Here is a 19,992-nt window from a genome sequence, read left to right on the forward strand (position 1 = left end):
TTTGTTATGATTGAGCATAGAATGCATGTAAAATTTAAAATGGAACATGGCTCATAACCTGTTAGATAAAATGACACTCATTTTAGGATGGAGCTAGCAATGTTTTCTGTGCTGTCATGGCAGTACTTGGTTCACAATTTCTTTTTATCCTGTGAGGTAGAAACTCTTCCCGGGTTTGGTTTCTGTGCATGGCAGTCATCTAGCTGTAGGAGTGATAGCAGAGTAAGCCGATTAGCATGATTGATACTGCATGTCAGGGGACTGACATAATGGGCTACCATTGCAACTGCATTGTGAAACCACACACGGATGAGGTAATCTCATTAGATGATTAAAACCTTCATTGAGTCTACCAGATTGCAGAGCTTTCAGTTGTATTGCTGTTGGGAACTGATGCTAAGTAAGTGTGGTGCTCTCTGTGCGGTGATGCTGAAACAGAGATCTTGCTGGGTTTTTCTCCTGGATAAAAGTCGCAGCAGCTGGAGGCTGAAGAAGGATGTTCCATCTTTCTGTGTTTTAAAGTAAGATTCTGGGTGAGGATGTCACTTTCTTTTAAAGGCAGTGTCAAGCTTGTGCTAGTTTAGTTTTATCATGCTTTGCTGTTTTATGTGAAGTTCTGTAATATTACTGTTAAAAATATGTTTCTGCTTTGTGTAGCTTCCTATGTCCCTACAGCAAAGGGGAGTACCATGGTGCGTATCACAGTTCTGGTTTTATTAAGAAAGTGTGCTTTTTCTGAAGGTTGGCTTTGTTGTCTTGACCTAGGATGAGGAGTAGTCTAAGTGGCACTCCTTATCCTCTTGTCTGTCCTGTTTGCTGGACAGCATGCGTGGCAGGAAGCACATGTACATGCTCGTACTTGAACTGGTGGTGTGCAGAAATCCAAACTGATTTGGGGATATGCTACCTGTTTTAAGGAACTCATTGAAAAAGAGGAAATTTCAAATAAAAAGTGGTGTACTTGACTAGGCATATACTTGAGCTTTGTTTTTGCTAGCATGCTGAAATGAAAAACAAATGTTTCTCATTCTGGGACTCCAGTGTTACAGTATTTATAATGCAAAGGTTGCTAGAACAGAATTTTGGAAGGTCAAGACTAGTATTCTGATACCGGTTGTAACCACTGTTATAGTGTATAGTGTATAGTCACATTTTTTTGTATTTAAAAATAGTCCAATTAATCTGTTGATCTGTTGTGGGGGACAACAAACAGAAGAAACATTTCTGACTTCTGTTGTGTGTTGTGAGCAGTCGGTCCATTTTTGTTGTTTAGAGCACGTTGTGGTGTTAAGGATGTATGCACATCCAGTGAGAAAAAAGCACAGATACTGTATTGTTTGGGCAAGGGAACCCCAGCAATGTATTTTCTGAACTCTGTTGTCAAATGTGGTCTATTTATTCAGCAGTTCTGCAAGGAAGTGATCTTTGTCTAGGAACTATTTAGGATCTAGTGTCAAAAAAATGCCGCAAAAAACCAAAACCAACTAACACAAACCCTAAAGCCTACAGCAACAACCTTTACCAGCATCTGAAGTAGTGGAGAAAATAAGCACACTGCGAGGAGAATGTTCTTTCATGTGTATTTGACAAAAAAATAAAGATACAAACTTGCACAAGTTAGTAATGGGCTAGAGACACCAATATTCTATGAAATGTGATCATTAGAGCAAGTACTAAGTTTTCAGGGTTAATTTTCTCTAGTAAAAATGTCCTAACTTGATGATAGGAGACGTCATCTTGACGTGATTGATTTTAAAATTCAAGGTTATACAGGATGTAATATGAAAATAAGAGAGAGGTCAATAATTTGTATGGAAAACCAAGTGGAGTTTCATCAAATACTAAATCCTTAAATAAATGAATTGGCACACATTACAAATTTTTATTGCATTGTTCCCCCTTTTTAAACTGTTCACAAAGTGTTATTTTTGAGTATAGTAGACTGAAGTGAATTATTTGACTATTGCAATATCTGTTAGGTATGGAAATATTTTCCTTTTCAACTTAACTTGCTCCCCAAGTGTACTGCCTGAGTTGAAGTAGTAGCTCAGGATCTCCTGTTTGGAGAGCTTGGTCAAGTCTTGACATTGCCTGAGATGTTTGAGGGTACTCAGTTAATGGCACTACTTTGCAGTTACTTTTTATTTTATGGTCAAATCAAGGCCTTGGTATGCAACTGCATTTTGCCAGCAAAGGACCTGTTCCTCTGAAGAGAATTTAAAATTATGGAGTATATCCAGTGAAACAAAGCAAGTGTTTTGATTATGAAAATAGAAACCTCCTTTCTTGGAATGACTGCAATGCAGCTTACTCTTTCCAGAGCATCTGCTGTGAATGGAGAGCAAATATGATTTGTGCGAATGAGTGGTGCAGTTGACATGCCAGTTGACAGATAGGATACCATCCAGAGTCACCTGGACAAGCTCAAGAAGTGGGCCTGTGTGAACCTCATGAGGTTCAACAGAGCCAAGTGGAAGGTCCTCCATCAGGTTCGGAGCAATCCCCATTGTCAATGGGAGATGCTGCGATTGAGAACAGCCCTCCAAAGAAGGACCTGGGGATACTGGTGGGTGAAAAGCTAGACATAAGCCGACAATGTGCGCTCACAGCCTCAAAAGCCAACTGTATCTTGGGCTGCATTAAAAGAATCGTGGCCAGCAGGTCAAGAAAGGTGATTCTTCCCCTCTACTCAGCTTTGATGAGACCCCACCTGGAGTACTGTGTGCGGGTTTGGAGTCCGCAGCACGAGACAGGCGTGAATCTGTTGGAGCAGATCCAGATGGCCACAAAATTGATCAGAGGGCTGGAGCACCTCTTCTGCGAGGACAAACTGAGAGAGTGGGGGTCGTTCAGCCTGAAGAAGACTTCAGGGATACCTTATTGAGACCTTTCAGTACTTAAAGGGGACCTGTAAGAAAGATGGGTACAGTCTTTTTAGCAAGGCCTGCTGTGTCGTGACAGCAAGGGGTGATGGTTTTAAACGGAAACAGGGTAGATTTACACTAGATATAAGGAAGAAATTTTGTACAATGAGGATGGTAAAATGCTGCTGCAGGTTGCCCAGGAGCATGGTAGCTGCTCCGTCCCCAGAAACATTCAAGGTTGGGTTGGGTGTTGCTCTGAGGAACCTGATCTAGTTGCAGATATTCCTGCTCACTGTAGTGGGTGTTGGACTAGGTGACTTTTAAAGGTCACTTTCAAGCCAAAGCAGACTATTATTCTATAAATGAGAAATCTCATGTGGCCCTTTTCGAAAGGAATGAGTTACTGGCTTTACTTCTGGTTTTCTTCTTTCTGCATATTGGTTCACTTAGGGATGATATCTTGACCATGCTGGCTGTCAGAACAGATAAGTAACTTCAGATCCACAAAAGTTAGCGAGATTAATCAATGATTGTATTTATTACTCTGCCTTTCTTATTTACAATTTTATCTCTTTCTGCATACATAGGCTGGTTGTATCTTAAAAAAAAGAAATCTGTAGTCTCTCCTGACTCATATATACTTGTTTTGAACTCTGTAGCTGTGAACTGGGTGCCCTGGTAAACAACTGTAAGTAACCTGTCTCAAAACACCTCTCCTTTGATTGAAATGAGGGGGAAAAATACCTTTTTAAATGTCATTTTTTATAGAAATGTTGGGTAGAATGAAGAATTGGGATCAAGTGCCTGAGCTGTTGCAGAAGAGAGTGGGGTAAGGCTGAGCCTTTCTCATTAGAGGCTAAATAGGAGATCTGGACTACCTGGAATGTATATTTTGTCCTTATTCTTTGTTCATAAAGAAAATGAACAGTCTTTTATACTGAGTAGAATTCTGCTGATGGTGATTTGTGCTTTGAGCGTTAATATTCCTTTTGCTGTAAGAAATCGATATCCAGAGCTTCTTTGTTTCTTTTTCCTTGAGTTAAGCATGCCGATTGGAAGTGCTTGACCTATCTCTCTCTGTGAAATGTTCAGGAGTTATTTTGCTGAGTATGAACCAACTCTTGAGCTTGCTTGGTTTTTGTTGTGTTGTTTTTTTTTTTTTTTTTATAAGAAACCTTGTACACTTCTTAAAATAGCATGGTCACAACATATTTTGCTCAACTGTTGTTCTGTGCTGTTTTCTTCCTTCCCACCCTGTTCCCTCTCCATAACAGCCTGGTGGGTGAACCTGAGCAGCAACTTATGTTCTACCTCTTCACTGCTGCTTTTGTAATCTGTTGTTGAGCTGGCTGGCCTGCCTCCAAAAGTGCATGAGTGTGTTTATACATCAAGCCTAACAATAGTATCATAACACCAATTTGTTTAACCTGGGCTGGAAATAACAATCTAAATATTGTGAATCAAAGAGAAAGCAGTCATTTGTCTGTGCTTCTTTACCCTGTCAGCTTGTTTCTGTTGTGTCTGGTAAAATCACTGAAACTTCTCTTCTGTTCTGTGCCAGTTTCATCAGTTCTGTCGGTATGATGCGATACCTCTTTTAAATACTCAGAGTTTAGTTATAGCTTTTCCTCCAGGCAGCATAATGTGCAGTCATCACCTTTTCCAGGCAGAAGGTGTTTAGTTTGTCTGCGTGGCTCAAGCACGTTATTGCAGAGCGTTGTCTTATCCCTGCTGCCGTGGGGAGGGCGCTTATAGTGAACTATTGAACTGTTCCCCTGAGCTTTTATTGCAGTATTTGAGCAGAGGTGTGGGAGGTGGAAAGCACACCATTGACACTGGTCATGCTTATTTATTAGTCACAAAGTGACTAACAAATTGATAGATTAGCATATTTTGATTAAGGTGCCAAGACATTAGTACAAGTGCTCTTTATTGTTACTTTGATTTGGTGACTTTGAGCAACAAAATAATTTTCATCTGAATTGAAACAATTTGGTTGGTGTCCATCAGTAGCTGATGTGAATGGTAGTATTTAGACTTTTAACATGCCATAGGGCCTCATGTTTTATAGTTTTTTGGGGGGTGGGGGAACCAAACAAAACCAGCAAAAACAATCTTGTGTTTTTGAACCAAAATGAACTGATACTAAAATTAAACACTCTGACTTTGTCATGCTGTCCTCAATCTTCTGATCTGCACTGTGCAGTGATACAATTTTGCTTTAGTAAAATCTGAGTTGGCTTGTCCAATTTGCTGAAATCTGTCTTATTTGCTCTGAAAAAATTTGTAATGGAGAGTGAGAATCGGCATTCAGTCCAGTCTGGCACGTCATCCTGTTGTCAAAAGTGAGAATGTGTTTGTTTCCATGTCTTGGTCTCCCTGCCTATCAAGAAAAATAAGTGCTCTCAAATCATGTAGTAGCTTCAGTGAAGTGGTACCTGCCTGATAAGGAGCTGGCTGCAGCAGTACAAATAATGTGATGTTAGTAGGTGTCTTGTCTTCACAGGCCCTGACAGTGAAGATATAATCATTCTACATCAGTGATTTCTATAATTACGGTTTGATGTTGTTGTTATTGGTCTTCCCAGTTTTTCTGTCACGATTCGTGTTTTGAATAAGCAGCTCCAGCTCTGCAGCCTTCTAGAAGGAAGAGGCTTGCAAGCAGAGAAAAACCCAGTGTGTTCAAATGTGAAGGTCAGCTGAGTATTGCTTAGAGTAGCTATTTGGGTTTTTTCTGTATTTTTGCTATCCTTTCAGGTCTGGGAAGGAGGGTAGATGATGGGCTGTGGAAGTAGAGGAGCCATCCACTTGGAGACCTCTATATGTGCCTTACCTCTGTTCAGTGTTGACAGTAAATGACAGCTTAAACCTGTGTGAGACCTGGTGTTGGATGTAAAAGTGCACCACTTCTCTGCCAAATCTCACCTCCCTGAAACAGAACACTGTGGCCTCTCTCATATCGGGACCGCTGGCAGTTCTGGTGAGCAGGAGGATGTGGCGTGAGCAGCACCTGGCCTGGTTAGGAGCATCCCTTGCTCTACCCCATGGACAAGTGGATCCTTTTCACTCAGCCTAATACAGGTGGCACTGGAATTCCCTAGGGAGTGAAAGACTTTGGATGCCACTGTAATTGGTGGACAAAAGCTTCCTTTTTTTGTTTGAAGTTTGGTATGTTGTTATAGTGGCATCTCTTTTTTTCTTTTATATCTGTACTAAAAATCAAATTAAATCAGTTATGTATCTTACTTGGTTCATATAAATGGTGTCGTGATACGTAATTTTAAGAGTTGGAAGCTTTTGTTAAATCTTGTTTCTGATTTCATGACTCTTACTGTTGCCCAAAGCTCTTCGCATTTTAAGGATTAAAAAAATTGTCATCTTTAGAAACAGATTACACTTTTTCAGTGCCATTATGATACAGATATTTATAAATAGTCAGTGTTACTGCAAATCTGGTAGTTGTCATCACTCAAATAATTCCAGAATGAAAAGGGTTAATTTATGAGTTCAAAGTACCTGCTGAGGCAGGCTGTTTTGTCCATTTGAGGTTACCAGCTATTAAAAATATTTTCAAACTAGGACGTGTACCTTATAATTCTGTTAGATGACAAACAAAATGTAGAAAAACATGTTTTCCCCTTTCCACAGTTACATTGTTCCTGAAGTGCTGGCAGTAGTGAGAGCTTCCAGACAGTAAACAAAGTAGGTGCCATTTAGACATATAGAGAGCCAATAAATAAAGTAACGAGGCATCCAGTTTTAGAGTTCCTTCACTGCCTGTAAGTTAAAAATTAAACTTTTTTTATAGTAAGTGAAACTAGTTATGAAACTCTCACAAAAAGATGTAAAAAGTGGTTGGATTTTTGTGTTAAAGAGCAAAAGCTTAAAAATGTGAAGTGCATTGCAAGCCAGAAAAGTTAAAGGGACTGTTAACACTTATATCTGATCAAAACTCAAAAATAAGTAATAAAAACCTCATAGGGTTTAAGTTCTCATAGCAGTGTTGGGGATTTAATGATAGATTTTTTTTATTTTTAATGTTTTTCTCAATTCCACAATGTGATCTGATACAGATGAAGACATGAACAATCTCACTGTACTTTCAAACAGCAGGCTAATTGTTCACTTTTATCTAGTGCATAGAGGAGGAGGGAAATAGTTTGTGATGAGATCAGAAATTCTACACAACTTGTATTTTCATGATTCTCTTAGTTACTCATCAGAAGGATGCTGCTATTAAAAACAACAACCACAAAAAAAAAAACCCCAAAACCAAAAACCACCAACCAAAACCTCCAAAAGGACAAATGCTTATAAGAAGAAATCCTTCCTAGCACTGAAAGGTGGAAACAACTGGTGATACTTAAAATGCCTCGAGTTTCTGGGAATTTCCTAGATCACAGAGGTGATCTTAAAGGGCATTGCCTCATCTTGTTCTTTATCCAAAGAAATGCCTGGCATGAGAATTGCATTTTCAGTGCATTTAATGTGAAATGATGCCATTTAAATTGTTTATCCTGAGATGATACCAGCGATGTTTGTATTCATCTGTCTGCATGCACAAAGCATGACTTTTATTTCCACGAAGCCCTAGAAGTGGGATGCTTTTAACTGAGCTAAATGTGAAACACTGGCTGTTTGGTAAACTAAGTGCCCTTTGTCTGCTAGGTGGGGAGCTGCAGGGAGCTGTTCAGCTGGGAGCTGTGGCACAGCTGTGGTGGCTGGCCTTGGAAGTGAGGGCTGTGAAACAAGTTCTTTCTTTCATGATACAACTACATAAAGATATTCTTATTTTTCTGTGCTTACTTAGTTTTTTGTCATATGACACTTTGAGCAAAAGAGTAAAAAGAGCGTTAGTCAAAGGCAGAAGAGATGTGGAGTCGGATGTCTCCCTGCAGTTGTCAAAGGAAATGCTTCATTTTTTAGAGAAAACAACACAGAGCTTCCTATCTTTTCACTTGAATTAAGTTTGTATGCTTAGTTTAAGGTGAGTCTGGAAAGAACCATGATTATCCCTTCTAGCTCTTTTTTTTATTTCCACACTTCCCCCAGCTAGCTCCTTAATTATTATTTTTTTTTTTTAAATGAAGGTTTCATGGACCCTGGGTGTTGGCCATTAATTTTAGGCCATTGTGTGAATGCTTACTACTTGAAAATAGTCATGGAGCCAACTTTGCTTCCTCTCAGGGTTTATCAGTTGGAAGCATCTTCTTTTTATCCCATGTGTAAGCAAAGACCTCTCTGGATTGATGATTTGATCTGTATAATGGAAAATCTAGGCAGGATATCCTTTCTCTGTTATTCCTTGGTGTGATGGCATCAGGTTGTGTCTTAAAATGGGGGAAGGGAAGAGGAGGATCCTATTAGCAGATGAAGTGGTTTCAAGGGACTCTTAAACCGCAGGCTTGCAGAGAACCTTGTGTTTACTCTCCTTATTGAACCATTTGTGCTTCAAGCTGCTATAATAATGTGTCAGGGGTGGCTTCTGCTGCTGTGCTCAGAAGCTTACTCATGTGCAATATGGATGTCTTTTATATCTGGAAGTTTTTTGTGGGTACCATCCTGAAATATATCACGAGGGGCTTTACTGTCGCTATTTTGAGCGTTTGCAAACCCAAATGAAATACTGCATTGACAAGCTACATCCAGTCTTCCCCTGCCAAGAAAAGAATATTTCTAGTGTAATTCCGTGATGAAAATGATGCTAAAACCAAGCAGCATCTACTGTGCGGTAGGGGTGCAGTGAATGCTTGAATAAAGTGTGTGCTTGGGGTAGCAAATGTACCCCCAAGTATGTTGGGACACTATTATCACCTCACATTTCAGCTTGTAATACTGTAATTTCATACTTCTAATTCTATCGTAATACTCCTTGCCTGAAATTTTGCCTGCCGTTTACAAGGTGGAGGACACTAGCAGCTTTTGTGATTGTGGAAGGACCTTTGATTTAATTATCTTGTGTTCAGGACCAGGAATCTGTGTAAAAATGACACTGACTCTTTATCCACCACCCCCGCCCCACTTTTTCCCTTCTCCAGAAAACACATTATAGCTCTTATACAAGAGGTGAGTCCCTCTCTGAGTTCGTTCTGCTCTTATCATTGTGACCCGTGTGTGTTTGTGGTTTAACCGCAAAGGAGGAACCTGAAGGCTTTGGGGAGGTATGACAGAGACAGGATGTGATTGTGGGTTTGCAAAATGATGATCAGCTGGTACCTGGAGTGCAAGACAAAAAACATTAAAACTAATAAAAAGAAGTGCTTTAATTGCCTATCTGGACTTTGGAATCTGTAACCCTCAAGTGTTCATGCCGAGATGTTAGTACAATTTAAAGCACATTAATTTTTTACTGGTAATGAGAAGGTATGTGTGGGGTCATTGCTTGGGCTTTTAATGTGAGGAGAAGATAAAGATCCGTCCTTCTACACCACAAAGTGCACCTCAGCTGCTTAGAATTAGCAAAGGTCCTTTCTGTATCAGAAAATCGTTCTGTGACCTCCCATCACCAGATTTTTTTTTTTTAATTATAGCTTTATCTGCAGCATTTAAATGGACTGCTGCTAACATTTCTTCCCAGAATGTCATATTACTCTTGGGTATATTTATACCTATTGCTGATCTGAAAGCTCAGATAAATAAAAATATTGGATGGGTGTGTGCGGGGCGGGGTGGGGAAGAAAGACATAATGCTGTAATAAATGCTACGCTTTACACTGTCAGAAGATATAAGTTCGTTGTGTGTGTATATATATTATATATAGTGTATATATAGGCTAATGACTGACTTAAATGCAGAATCTCACCATATGCAAGAATTTGTACTTCTGTACTCTTAATAGTATGTTTTACAGTTTTTAGCTTTGTTCAACCTAGGATCTCTAACAAATGTTTTAACTCTATGTAGGTAATGTGTTTTAAGCAACTGTTGGAAAAACCAAAGCAAGGCAAGTTTTTAAAATCTTAAGCCCACCCCCCACATATTAAATCATTCAAAAATCTCACAATTGCTGTTATTTTCAGTCCATTGTGTCTGCTTCCTGTTGGTCAAAGGTTATGAGGATAGGGTGGTGTAGAGTGAGGTGGGAAGCCGTCAGGAAGAAGAAAACTTTGCTTATTTTGGGGTAGACACAACTACAGAAATGGCCAGGGCATCGCTTAAATTTTCTGAAGGCTTGACAAGGTAAACTAGGAAAAAAACCCTGTTTGAGTGTTGCTTACTTTTCTGCTTTGTAACTTAGGTATATGGAGAGTGAATTTAAGTAACCAGAGGCTTCCTTAAAGAATGTTATTTTGCTTGAAAAAATCTTTCTTATTCAAAAAGATGTCACTTTTATTTTGATCTATAAGTTGACTCGGTTAATTCTGTTTCTGAAGCATGAACCTAAACCTCTACCTGTTTGTTCACTTGTACTACTAACTCAAAAAAAAAAAGTGTTATGCCATGAAGTGCATATGTGATGTATCGCCTCAGTGTGTTATGGGCATACGTAGGCATGTGTATGTGTGCTAATACAGCCCTCTAAAACACTTAGTTTATCTTAATATTTGTATCGTTATTCAAGAACCATCTGTAATTTCTTGGCTGTTAAAACACTAGTGTGAGCACTTCAGTTTTGTCAACAGGGAGGCTTGCAGCGAATTGCTGTGAGCAGACGCTGACTGACTGGGGCTTGGTCCTGGCACTCAGGTTCCTCCGGCAGCAGGGCAGCGCAGCCTTTCGTGGTAAGCAACTGTGGCAATGTCATTCGAAGGATTTAGTTTCAGAACAAATCTTGATTCAGAAGATTGCTCTGGGGTGGGGAGGAAAAAAAGATAAATTAATTGGCTTTGGTGGTTAAATTCTGCAGAGCTGCTGATAGTAATAATATATGGCATGAGGGTATGGTTACAGTCCAGGAAACAGATCTTTATGTGAGTTGATGAGAGCAAGAGGAGCATTTTGTAAGCTAATCAAAGTAATGATCCTGAAGCATCTTAATTTTCATGTATGCTGGTATGTAGTTAAATTTGCTGTTGGTATGTGATGTAGCTGGTTTTTAAATTTCTTAACCATTTTGTTACTACTGGTGAATTATTTGAATCTAAAAGCATGTTTGCAGTGTTGGAAAAACAGTATTTTTATCTTGTAATAGAAACTCAATTTCTGTAATTAGCATACTAAAAGCAATCTATCATAATGTCTTGCAAGGAATTTTGACTTTGTGCTTGTTTATTTTGAAATTAATCTTTCTCTGGAGTTCTTTAGGTCAGTTCTGTTCAGAAAAGTCTGCTGAGCCTAGTTACTAAATATTCTCAGTCATGTCAAGAGAGAATGTGAGAATGTAATACTGACTTTAACCTTAGCTTTTACTTTTCTTAGCAGCTCTTCCTGCTATATCTGCACACTTGGTTCATGCACACTGCAGATCTGATGATTTGTAATGGAAAAGCTAATAATTTCAGTCCTGAAATGCAAACTGCCCTTCCTAATTCTTCCCCTTTCCTAGAATAAGGAATTCCTTGCAATACCTCGCAGTATTTAAAAAGTACTGTGTTAATTCTCCCAGTAATTCCTTGTCAGAACAATAGATTTCCTTTAGCTTTCCCTTCACTATGCCTGAGAAAAGGGGCTTGAGTAAATATTGGTCCTTTCATTGCTGAGTAGAGGCTGGCTCATTTACAAAAGTGGCTGCTGCTTTGCTCTGCAGATACCGATTTGCAGAAGTGTCAGCTAGCGTACAGCCTTGCTCTCGCACGGAATGGATAAGGATGGAGTGTCAACATCTCCTAACTTTGATTTGTAGGGATTGTTGAAAACATTGTCTGGAATTTCTTTGGAGCCTTTTCCACGTGTGCTGATGGATATGTAGAAGCTTTCTTCATTGTGCACTCAACTAGTAGCTTAAACCAAGCCAGTTAGTTGGGAGACATTTTGTAGAAATTATGGGTTATCTTTGCACCATCCTCCTTAATTCATCATTGTCTGTCAAAGGCTGGAGAAACTGCTGCTTCTGTAGCTCATATCCCCTCTCTTATGGCGAGTACAAAACAGTGTTTAAGCCTATGAATATTTTGTTGAGAGATGATGTGCAGAATGCCTGGCCTCTGTCATCTGAGAAATCTCTATTTTGTGTGCAGCGTAGCATGCTTGAGTGATCCAAACACGAAGCAGTGGAGCGTGTGTTTGTGTGTTTGTTGAAACAGCAGTGTCCTTTAAAGGATCCACAATAGGTCAGGAATTGCATGTTTTTACATAGTTCTAGTGTCTTACTTTTCCTTGTATATAACCCTTTCACAGATGATGAAGAAAGTTATCTACACAGGCAAGTAAGAAGAAGAAGAAAAAAAAGGAAAACAGTGAATCTGTACAAAATATTGCAAAAACCATTAGGCTTGTGATCTGGAACGAAATGGATATTTTTCACACCTTGTTACAAACACCACTTCAGAATGACTGTCCTAGAAAATGAGAAATGGATAGACAAAAACATATGGGGAAATATTTCATTCTTTCATTCCCACTTTCATTAGTGGGAAAGCAGTTGTTGATATCAATGAAGTGCAAAGCTTGACCTTTTAGCTTTGGATTTATTATGTCTTTATAAATTCTAAATTTTTAATTTTTCTGTGTGCTGTTCCCATGCAATTTGTCACAGCTTGCACCCAGAAGCTCATGATGGTGGAACTCAAGTCAAGCAGCATGGCTGGTGTCTCCTCTAACTTGTTCTGTTAAGGGATCTTGTTAGCATTGTAGTCACCCTTGTGTTAAGTAATGTACAGACACTTTAAAAAAAAAAAAAAGCAGACCCTAACCTGAATATTTTGCTTTCTTAGATTAAGACTTGTGGGGGGAAATGACTTCTAATTAAGACCTGATGAAATGACTGAAGCAACTTTCAAAAAAACCCAACAAACAAACCTTTGTGTGGTGAATATGCAAAACCATTACTTTTTTAATAAATCCATGTGATGCAAAGCCAAATTGTGATTTGGTTGGGTGATTGTAAGTGCTACCGAAGAGGCTGATCTTTAAGAGGAATCTGAAGGGAGAAGGTGTCATGCCCTTGCTTATTGATTCAGGGAGCCCTCAGAAGTTGAGGAAAGATGAGAGATGCAGGAGGGAAGGAAAAATAATCCAAATGTGATATAGGTGGCAGAGCAAAGTAATAGGAGGTGACTTGCAAGAGGGAGGGAGTTGGGCAAGTGCATTGACTTTCCTAAGAAAAAGCCTAAACATAGGAAATGAGACTCAAAACTGCAATAAAGCAAGTCAATAAATGGAGAACTTCAAAATAGAAAGTGATGTGACCAGAATGAGAGAAGGGAGATTCTCCTGGAAGTATTATTTTAAACAGAAGGATATAGGAAAGACTAGAGAGGGAGATGATCAGAATGTGTTCCTCATCAGAGAGGAAAAGACAAAATTTTGGAAGTGTTCTGAAAATGGGGCAGCCAACCAAAGACTATGTAGCTGTGTGGGTAAGGGACCTGCAACAGATACACTTCTCCTTATGCCGTGACAAGCCTCATACCATGACAAGTGTTATGTTTTTATTGCTGACAAAGCAGTGAGAGGAGGTGGCAAAGCTGTGTGCTAGGGAACACGTTGATGGCGAGGCCTCGGGAGTTATGTCTTAGCCACACAGGGTGGGTGGTGTGAAGTAGAACACCTAGAAGTGATAAGGTGAGTTTGCAAGTGATGAGAAACAGAGTATTTGTAGGCACAAGAAGTGGATAAGGAGATGGAGAAAGATGGAGGGATGATCTGGTCACTGGTCCTAGCTTGGAGGCAGTGAAATGAGGGCTCGTGTCCTGGCTGTGCTGCAGATCTGCTTTACTGTTCTATATAGCCCTCTGAATTCCTTTGAAGAGATTATGATAATTCTCTGGTGTGCAGGAATGTGCCAGGGAGAAATTTGAGCTTGCCGTTAGAAAATTTGTGACATACTGGAGAATAGTAAGTATTTATTCAAACGACTGATGCTACCAGCCATAACGAGGACCAGTGTAGTGTGCATTACATAATACAGACCTGGCTGCACAATTACACTGGGAGTAGGCATAAGGCTTCACAAAAAAAAAAGGCAAAATGGAAGAGATTGTGAAAATATTCAGTTAGGTTTTGATTCACAAAATGAAGCAGCAGTTAGTGCTACGTTGTCTGAATTATATTTTGCGCCTTTTTTGATGGCTTAATTAGCGGCGTAACACCAGGAAATTAATTCACATGCTGAAATGTCAGTTATGAAACAGTGCTCAAAGTAAATCTGTGTGGAAGTATTGTTCTGCCGTATTTTCAGTGTTTTCTTTTGTTTATTTAACAAGCTAAAGTTAGAATCAGCAGCACAAGACTAGAAAATGGTGACAATAGTTTGAAAACAGGAAATTTTGGCCTTGTGTGTATTCGGAACAGATGATCAGGATGATGGCCAGGAGAGTGGAAACTTCCACTGAGACTGTTTTTTCCTTATTTTGCTCAGTGAGAAAAAGATGGTGCTTCCTGGAAAACAAGTCTTAAGTATTTAAAGAAAGTCATAATGTATTCAGTATTTTCCTCATATCACATTTGTTTATTTTGCAGTGATCTGTTTATACTTCTGTAGTATTTAACTTTACTAAAAGTAGAATGCTTGGACTATTTATTGTCAATTCTTGCAAGTGCAGTTTCTGCTATCAGAATTAAGATAGTAAACATGCTTGCTTTTTGTGCTCAGTTTAGTTGTTCCGTCTAATGTTAAAAAAAAAACAAACCAGGGCATCATTTTTATGGAAGAGGATGGTAGTTGCCAGTCGGTGTTACGACAGTGGTTTTCAGAAGTAACCAGTAATTATCTGTTCTTCATTTCTGGTGTTCATGATATGGCCTTCTTTTAAAAAAAGAAAAGTTTTTAAACGACTTCTAGAAAATGCTTTCTGGAAAACAGCCCTGAATTTATTTCCATGAAGAGATACAAAAGTGTTAATTTCATCATGTTGGAGTTACTTCTGCAAGCTGGAGGAGTAGCAAGTCAGAAAAGTAAAGTTCTGTACTTGAAGGACCATTACCTAATGTGACCTCTTTGGCTACTTCCCGGCAGTCCTCCTGAATACATGCCTTGTGGGATGAGGCTTGCCAGTGACAGTTGTCACTGCTCAATGCCTACCACAAACAGGCTTTAAAAAGAAGCATGGAGTGAAGGAATTGTTATTTTTATTCCATTTGAGTTTCTAAAAGGATGCAGAACACAGGTCTAACTCATGAGTCGGTGAAGCTGTGCCAAAGGTGTGTGGTCTCATGTGACAAACAGAACACCTGGACGCTAGAAATGTGGAGGTGAAAAGAAGAAATACCTCTGTTTGTGGCCCTTCTTCCTGTTGTTTGTCAAAGATGTATAACAATTTTACTGTTTAACGTTTGCACTGGAAAAAAAGTTAAGGAAAGAGGGATAGACAAAATAGATGGGAGCAAAAAGCATACAGAAAGTTAAACCTTGATTCCAGCAGACAAGTGAAAAGGCCTTGACAGTATGTTCAGGACTTAAACAAATGTCCAGGAGAACATTCTGAAGTGGCCTTGGGCTGTCTGTTTTTCCCCCCTCCCCTGCTTCCCTCTGGTTCATAGTCTGCTTTATTAAGTTCTTTTTAGACCAAATGTTCGGTCATGCATTTGTAAAACATCAAGCGTTCTTTTAGCAACTTCCCTGTCCCCCTGGGTAAGTCGCTTCTTTCTTCCAAGTCTTAGTCGACTTCTCTGGAAAAGGAGAATGCCGGATACTGCCCTTTAAAAATACCATCTGTGGAGTACGGAGATGAAAACCTGAGCACAAATGTCCTGACATGCCAGAGATGAGAAGGAAGGTCTGATATTTGTAATCTTATTCCGGGGCCTACTGGTTATACATGGGGGAAAGATTTATTAACAGTTTTACCAGAGTGGGAAGTGATAGCCTCTTTGGCTTAGCCAGTGCTCTGCAGTTTTGGAGGTTTTCTTGACTGCATGCTACCCAAGAGAAAGAAGGTGGTATATGTGCTAGAAGAGGAAAATGTGCTTTAAGTGATGTGAGGATTATGGGTAATAATATTTGGCAAACCAAGGGGGCAATTGACTATTTTATCACTCAGCAGAGTTACTTGACCACATGAGAGCAAATGCTGTAAAAAAGTTACCAGAAATAGTTGTCTTTGATTTAAGGTTTCTAAGCTCTTGTTTAAACTTTTCACATAATTATTTTGGCCTCTTGAGCAATAGCTTGAGGGGATCCAAATGGAATTTTTAATACTACTTAAAACATAAATGTGAATTGTCTATTCTTTTTTTGCCCCATCCTCCTTCCTTTCCCTCTCTGTTTACACATACAACCCTGATTTCCTACATCTTTGATTTGCCAGCAGCTGAATGAGGTTCATCTTGAATGTATGTGACGGAGGGTGAAAAAAAATACATGTAAAGATTAAGGGAGGTATAGCTACATCATCTTCAACAGATATACACTTTTTATAAGAAGATTATATTGTAAATCCTGTGTGCTGCATACAGGTTTAGCTGGTCTTACAAAGAAAAAAAAAAACCAAACCACAACCCAAAATGACAAACCCCAGCACTGCTAAATGATGTTTTCTGCCAATTTTGTAGGTGATTCACTTGCTTTTAAATCAGCGCTTTGCATATACGTGAGTGGAAAAACTAATCGTAGGAATTTGCTTTTCCTTTGTAACCTACTCAAAATGCTGTGTGAAAAATGCAGAGTTCCTCCATTCCTTTGATGATTTGATGCTCTGTGGGTGAGCAGATGTCACATTTTAGACTACCTCAGAAACAAGCAAACAAGCTTGTTTCTATAGTTATGATGGTCTCATGATACGATGGTCTCATGATACAAACGGGACAATGTTTGGCAAGAGTGGTGATGTCCTATGTTAGGCCAGCTGATATGCTTTGCAGCTCAAGGGAGAAAACAAGCTGAGGGGCACACAAGGCCTTTCTTAGTCTGAAACAAAAGCAGCAAACTTCGTTAAACCTTGTTTTGTAATAATTTACAAAGCTGTCAGGCTTCTGGTGAACTTGATTCCCATGACGTTTGCCATGCCGCTCTTTGAAAAGGAGCGCTTTCATTTCTGAATTAAGTACTTGATCTGTGTGCAGTGTTTTGTAACTAGGTGTTGATATAATTATAAAATACATCTTGAAAACCCTATTTATATACACACATTTTATATATATGCAAAAAATCTTTTATTAAAAAACCACCTATCTGCTGTCTGCTCAAGTATCTGTCCAGAATCAATTGATACTGTTATTGGGACAAAATACTTAAATCCTGTACTATTTCTTAGACTTCTCAAATTTAACGCAGATGACTCGTAGCACAGAAAACCAGTGTTTCATAAAGTATGACTGATAACATCAGGAACATGGCAGATAATTAGTACCTGAAATTCTCCCGTGACTTAAACCAGTTGCAACTTTTCTGGTTATTACTACTATGAGAAATAGTTTGTAACATGCTCTGTAAAAGAGAAGGCAAGCAAAATTTTCAAACAGAAATGCCCGAAGGGGGAGAAAAAAACACCCCCAAAATTACATTTGCATAAATAGGTATTTGCACATGTGCATGCTCTCTTTTTAGAGGTTTCTTTTTGGAGAGCCATTACTGAAGCAGCTCTCTTCCTTACATATCTAGCTCAGTATTCTGTACTTCAGTGAGGCAGTATACAGCTTTCGTTAAAACGACAAATACTGAAATGTTAAAAATAGATCAAGCTTTAAGAATCCCAGATATTTTCAAATAACAAAGAGTGATTTATGTGCGCTCATTTTGCACTTTGACAAAATATAGAGGCGCTTTTGTACTATGATTAGCAAGGATGCTGATGTCAGTTCGCTTGTCTAGCTTTAAGCTTTATTCTGCTGCTAAATTGTGCTTTGTACTGAAATCCAGAGAACCTTTGTATCTGCCTTATTAGTGTGTACTTTATGGAATTGCTTTTGTTTTTGAATATAATCTGTGCCAGTTTCAGTGAGTGTGACTCATTATATGACTGAAATAAATGTTCAAATATGCACTATGTGAAAACTCTTCAAAAATAGTAGCAGGTGCTGGTAGACTAAATTCAATGTTTGAAGTACTTTATAGTTGCTACTTTGTAGCTTGAAGGGCTGGAAGCAAATTCCTTTCAGCTGGTTGATTTTTCTCAAATTTTAAGAGTCCTGTTTACTCATTAATGCTCCACAGAGGTTGTCAGGATTGCTGAGAAACTTTCGCTTCTTAACACAGTACTAGAAATAAACTTCTAGAAGAGGCATGCTTGATTGATACAGAGTTGATTGATTTATTTATTTATTGCACAGATTGGGAGACAAAATGCATTGTGCTTCTCGATTGCTCTTGTTCCTCTCCTAATTCTAATCTCTTTACTCCTAACTAAGGCTTTGAAAATTTCATCTGACTGACTGAAGGCTGAGGTTAAAGATAAAGCTGGTTTCTGAAGCAACGGAGTTTCGCAGTTTCATTTGCAATAGTTATCTGGGATTGACCTTGTCTGGAGTAAGAGCCTCTGATACTGAAGTTTCCTGTTATCCCAGCATCTAAGTTGTCACTTGATTTGGAAACAGGAAACAAAACAAACTTTGCTGCTCTTTTTGGGTCACTGTTTTAAACAGTGCTTATCAGCTGTGCTGCTGGAAGGTGCTCATATTTAAAAGGTTTTCATCTGTAACATCTCCTACTTCTGTGTTTTGCTTTCAGCCAGTTAAACTTATTGCTACCATGGAAATCGTTGCTTGAGACCTTGATTTGATTCACCCAGTTCAGCATTTAAAGGCAGATGCTGTATTCACAACTACAACAAGTATACTTTTTTATAAATGAGAAAAGTTGTCTTGAAATCAAATAACTTTTAGAGGCTTGGTAGTAGGGGAATGGGACACAAACCTTAATTAAGCTGTCTGGCATTTTTCCCTTTCTCTTGTTTTCTGTATTATCTTTTTATAATAGCTTCCTAAGCTTGATACCCAAAAAAGGCATGTCCCCTGGACAGTGGGGATTTTGTGAATCTGTAGTGGAAAGCTGACGGTGCTAGTCAGGAGCTGGAAGATGGCAGTGCTGTTCTTGCTCTGTCTTTAATGTCCTCCCTCACTAATTTGTTTGAAGGTAACAACTACATTCTGTTGGTTTTTGTCCTTCCAAAGGACAAACTTGTCTTGCTGATGACCTTGTTTGAATATCCTAAAGAAGTTTTAAATGGGGTGCCTTGGGATTTGGTACGAGTCCACAATGTAATGCGCAGTGGCTTGGCTACTGCACTGATTTGCCTTGCTCCCCAGATTTGCCAGAAAGCAAAACAACAAACGGTCTAAGTTGTCATGGCTTCTCACTGTGTTCAGGTTCTACTTTCAGATTTCTAACTGCAAATGCAGTGTGACTCTTCTAATGGCTCTAGTTTCTTCTACCGTGCCCATTATTCTGGCATTTGTGCATGTAAGGAAGCTTATGGCATAGAATGCTGTATTGCTGGTAGAGCTGAGGAAGCAAAATGCAGCTAATCAGGGCATAAAGATGCTGTTGGTATAACACCAACACCAGTATGCAAACCTGGGTTTCTTGGTTTGAGTTAGCAGCTTTGGCAAGGATGATGTCAGGTGACAGAGGCCCATGGGAATGAAAGGCAGCTGAGGAGTCATTGGAAGACGAGGCATTTTAGTTGTGCTTTTCTCCTGGACCACGTTCTTTCTGCAGCAGCAGGAAGGCCAGCGTAATGATTACAGCATCAGCAGAATGTATTTCTTCAGTGGATGTACCTTCCACTGACTTTTTATGTGGTAGAACTATAACGTTTAGTCTTTCTCTCCATCCGCATCTCTCTAACGGCTTCCAAAATAATAATGTAGCTCTTTTTCTGTAAGAAGTACTGTTGTAGAAATATTATGAGGTTTTGAGTGCAGAGTTCTCCTAATATCAATGTGAGCGTCGTCAGTTCTTTAAATGCAGGTTGCTATCATTGAGTATCAGTGAAGAATTCAGAGTTAAAATGTGTCAGCCCAAAGCAGCAGATACTGGAAACAAGACCCTATGGAATGCTTAAAGATACATTTTGTGTTCCCTATGCCTACATCAGCTTCCTTCAGAAGTTTTTTGCGTGTGCTTCTCTACACACATACCCCGCCCACCCC

At 39.2% G+C, this 19,992-nt stretch overlaps 1 protein-coding gene across 1 annotated transcript in view; it reads left to right on the forward strand.

Moving 5' to 3' along the window:
• The first annotated feature begins 295 nt into the window (after window positions 1-295).
• GAB1 (GRB2-associated binding protein 1) overlaps window positions 296-19,992 on the forward strand; it is a 63,437-nt gene continuing 43,740 nt past the window's right edge. Inside the window, exons 1-4 of the mRNA XM_010132025.1 lie at window positions 296-513; window positions 2,068-2,073; window positions 11,566-11,569; window positions 12,540-12,550. Coding sequence (XP_010130327.1) covers window positions 328-513; window positions 2,068-2,073; window positions 11,566-11,569; window positions 12,540-12,550 — 207 coding nt within the window. The 5' untranslated portion in view covers window positions 296-327. The remainder of the gene's footprint in view (window positions 514-2,067; window positions 2,074-11,565; window positions 11,570-12,539; window positions 12,551-19,992) is intronic.

The sequence above is a fragment of the Buceros rhinoceros genome, unplaced genomic scaffold (assembly GCF_000710305.1).
Source record: "Buceros rhinoceros silvestris isolate BGI_N320 unplaced genomic scaffold, ASM71030v1 scaffold13642, whole genome shotgun sequence".
In the NCBI taxonomy this organism is placed as follows: domain Eukaryota; kingdom Metazoa; phylum Chordata; class Aves; order Bucerotiformes; family Bucerotidae; genus Buceros; species Buceros rhinoceros.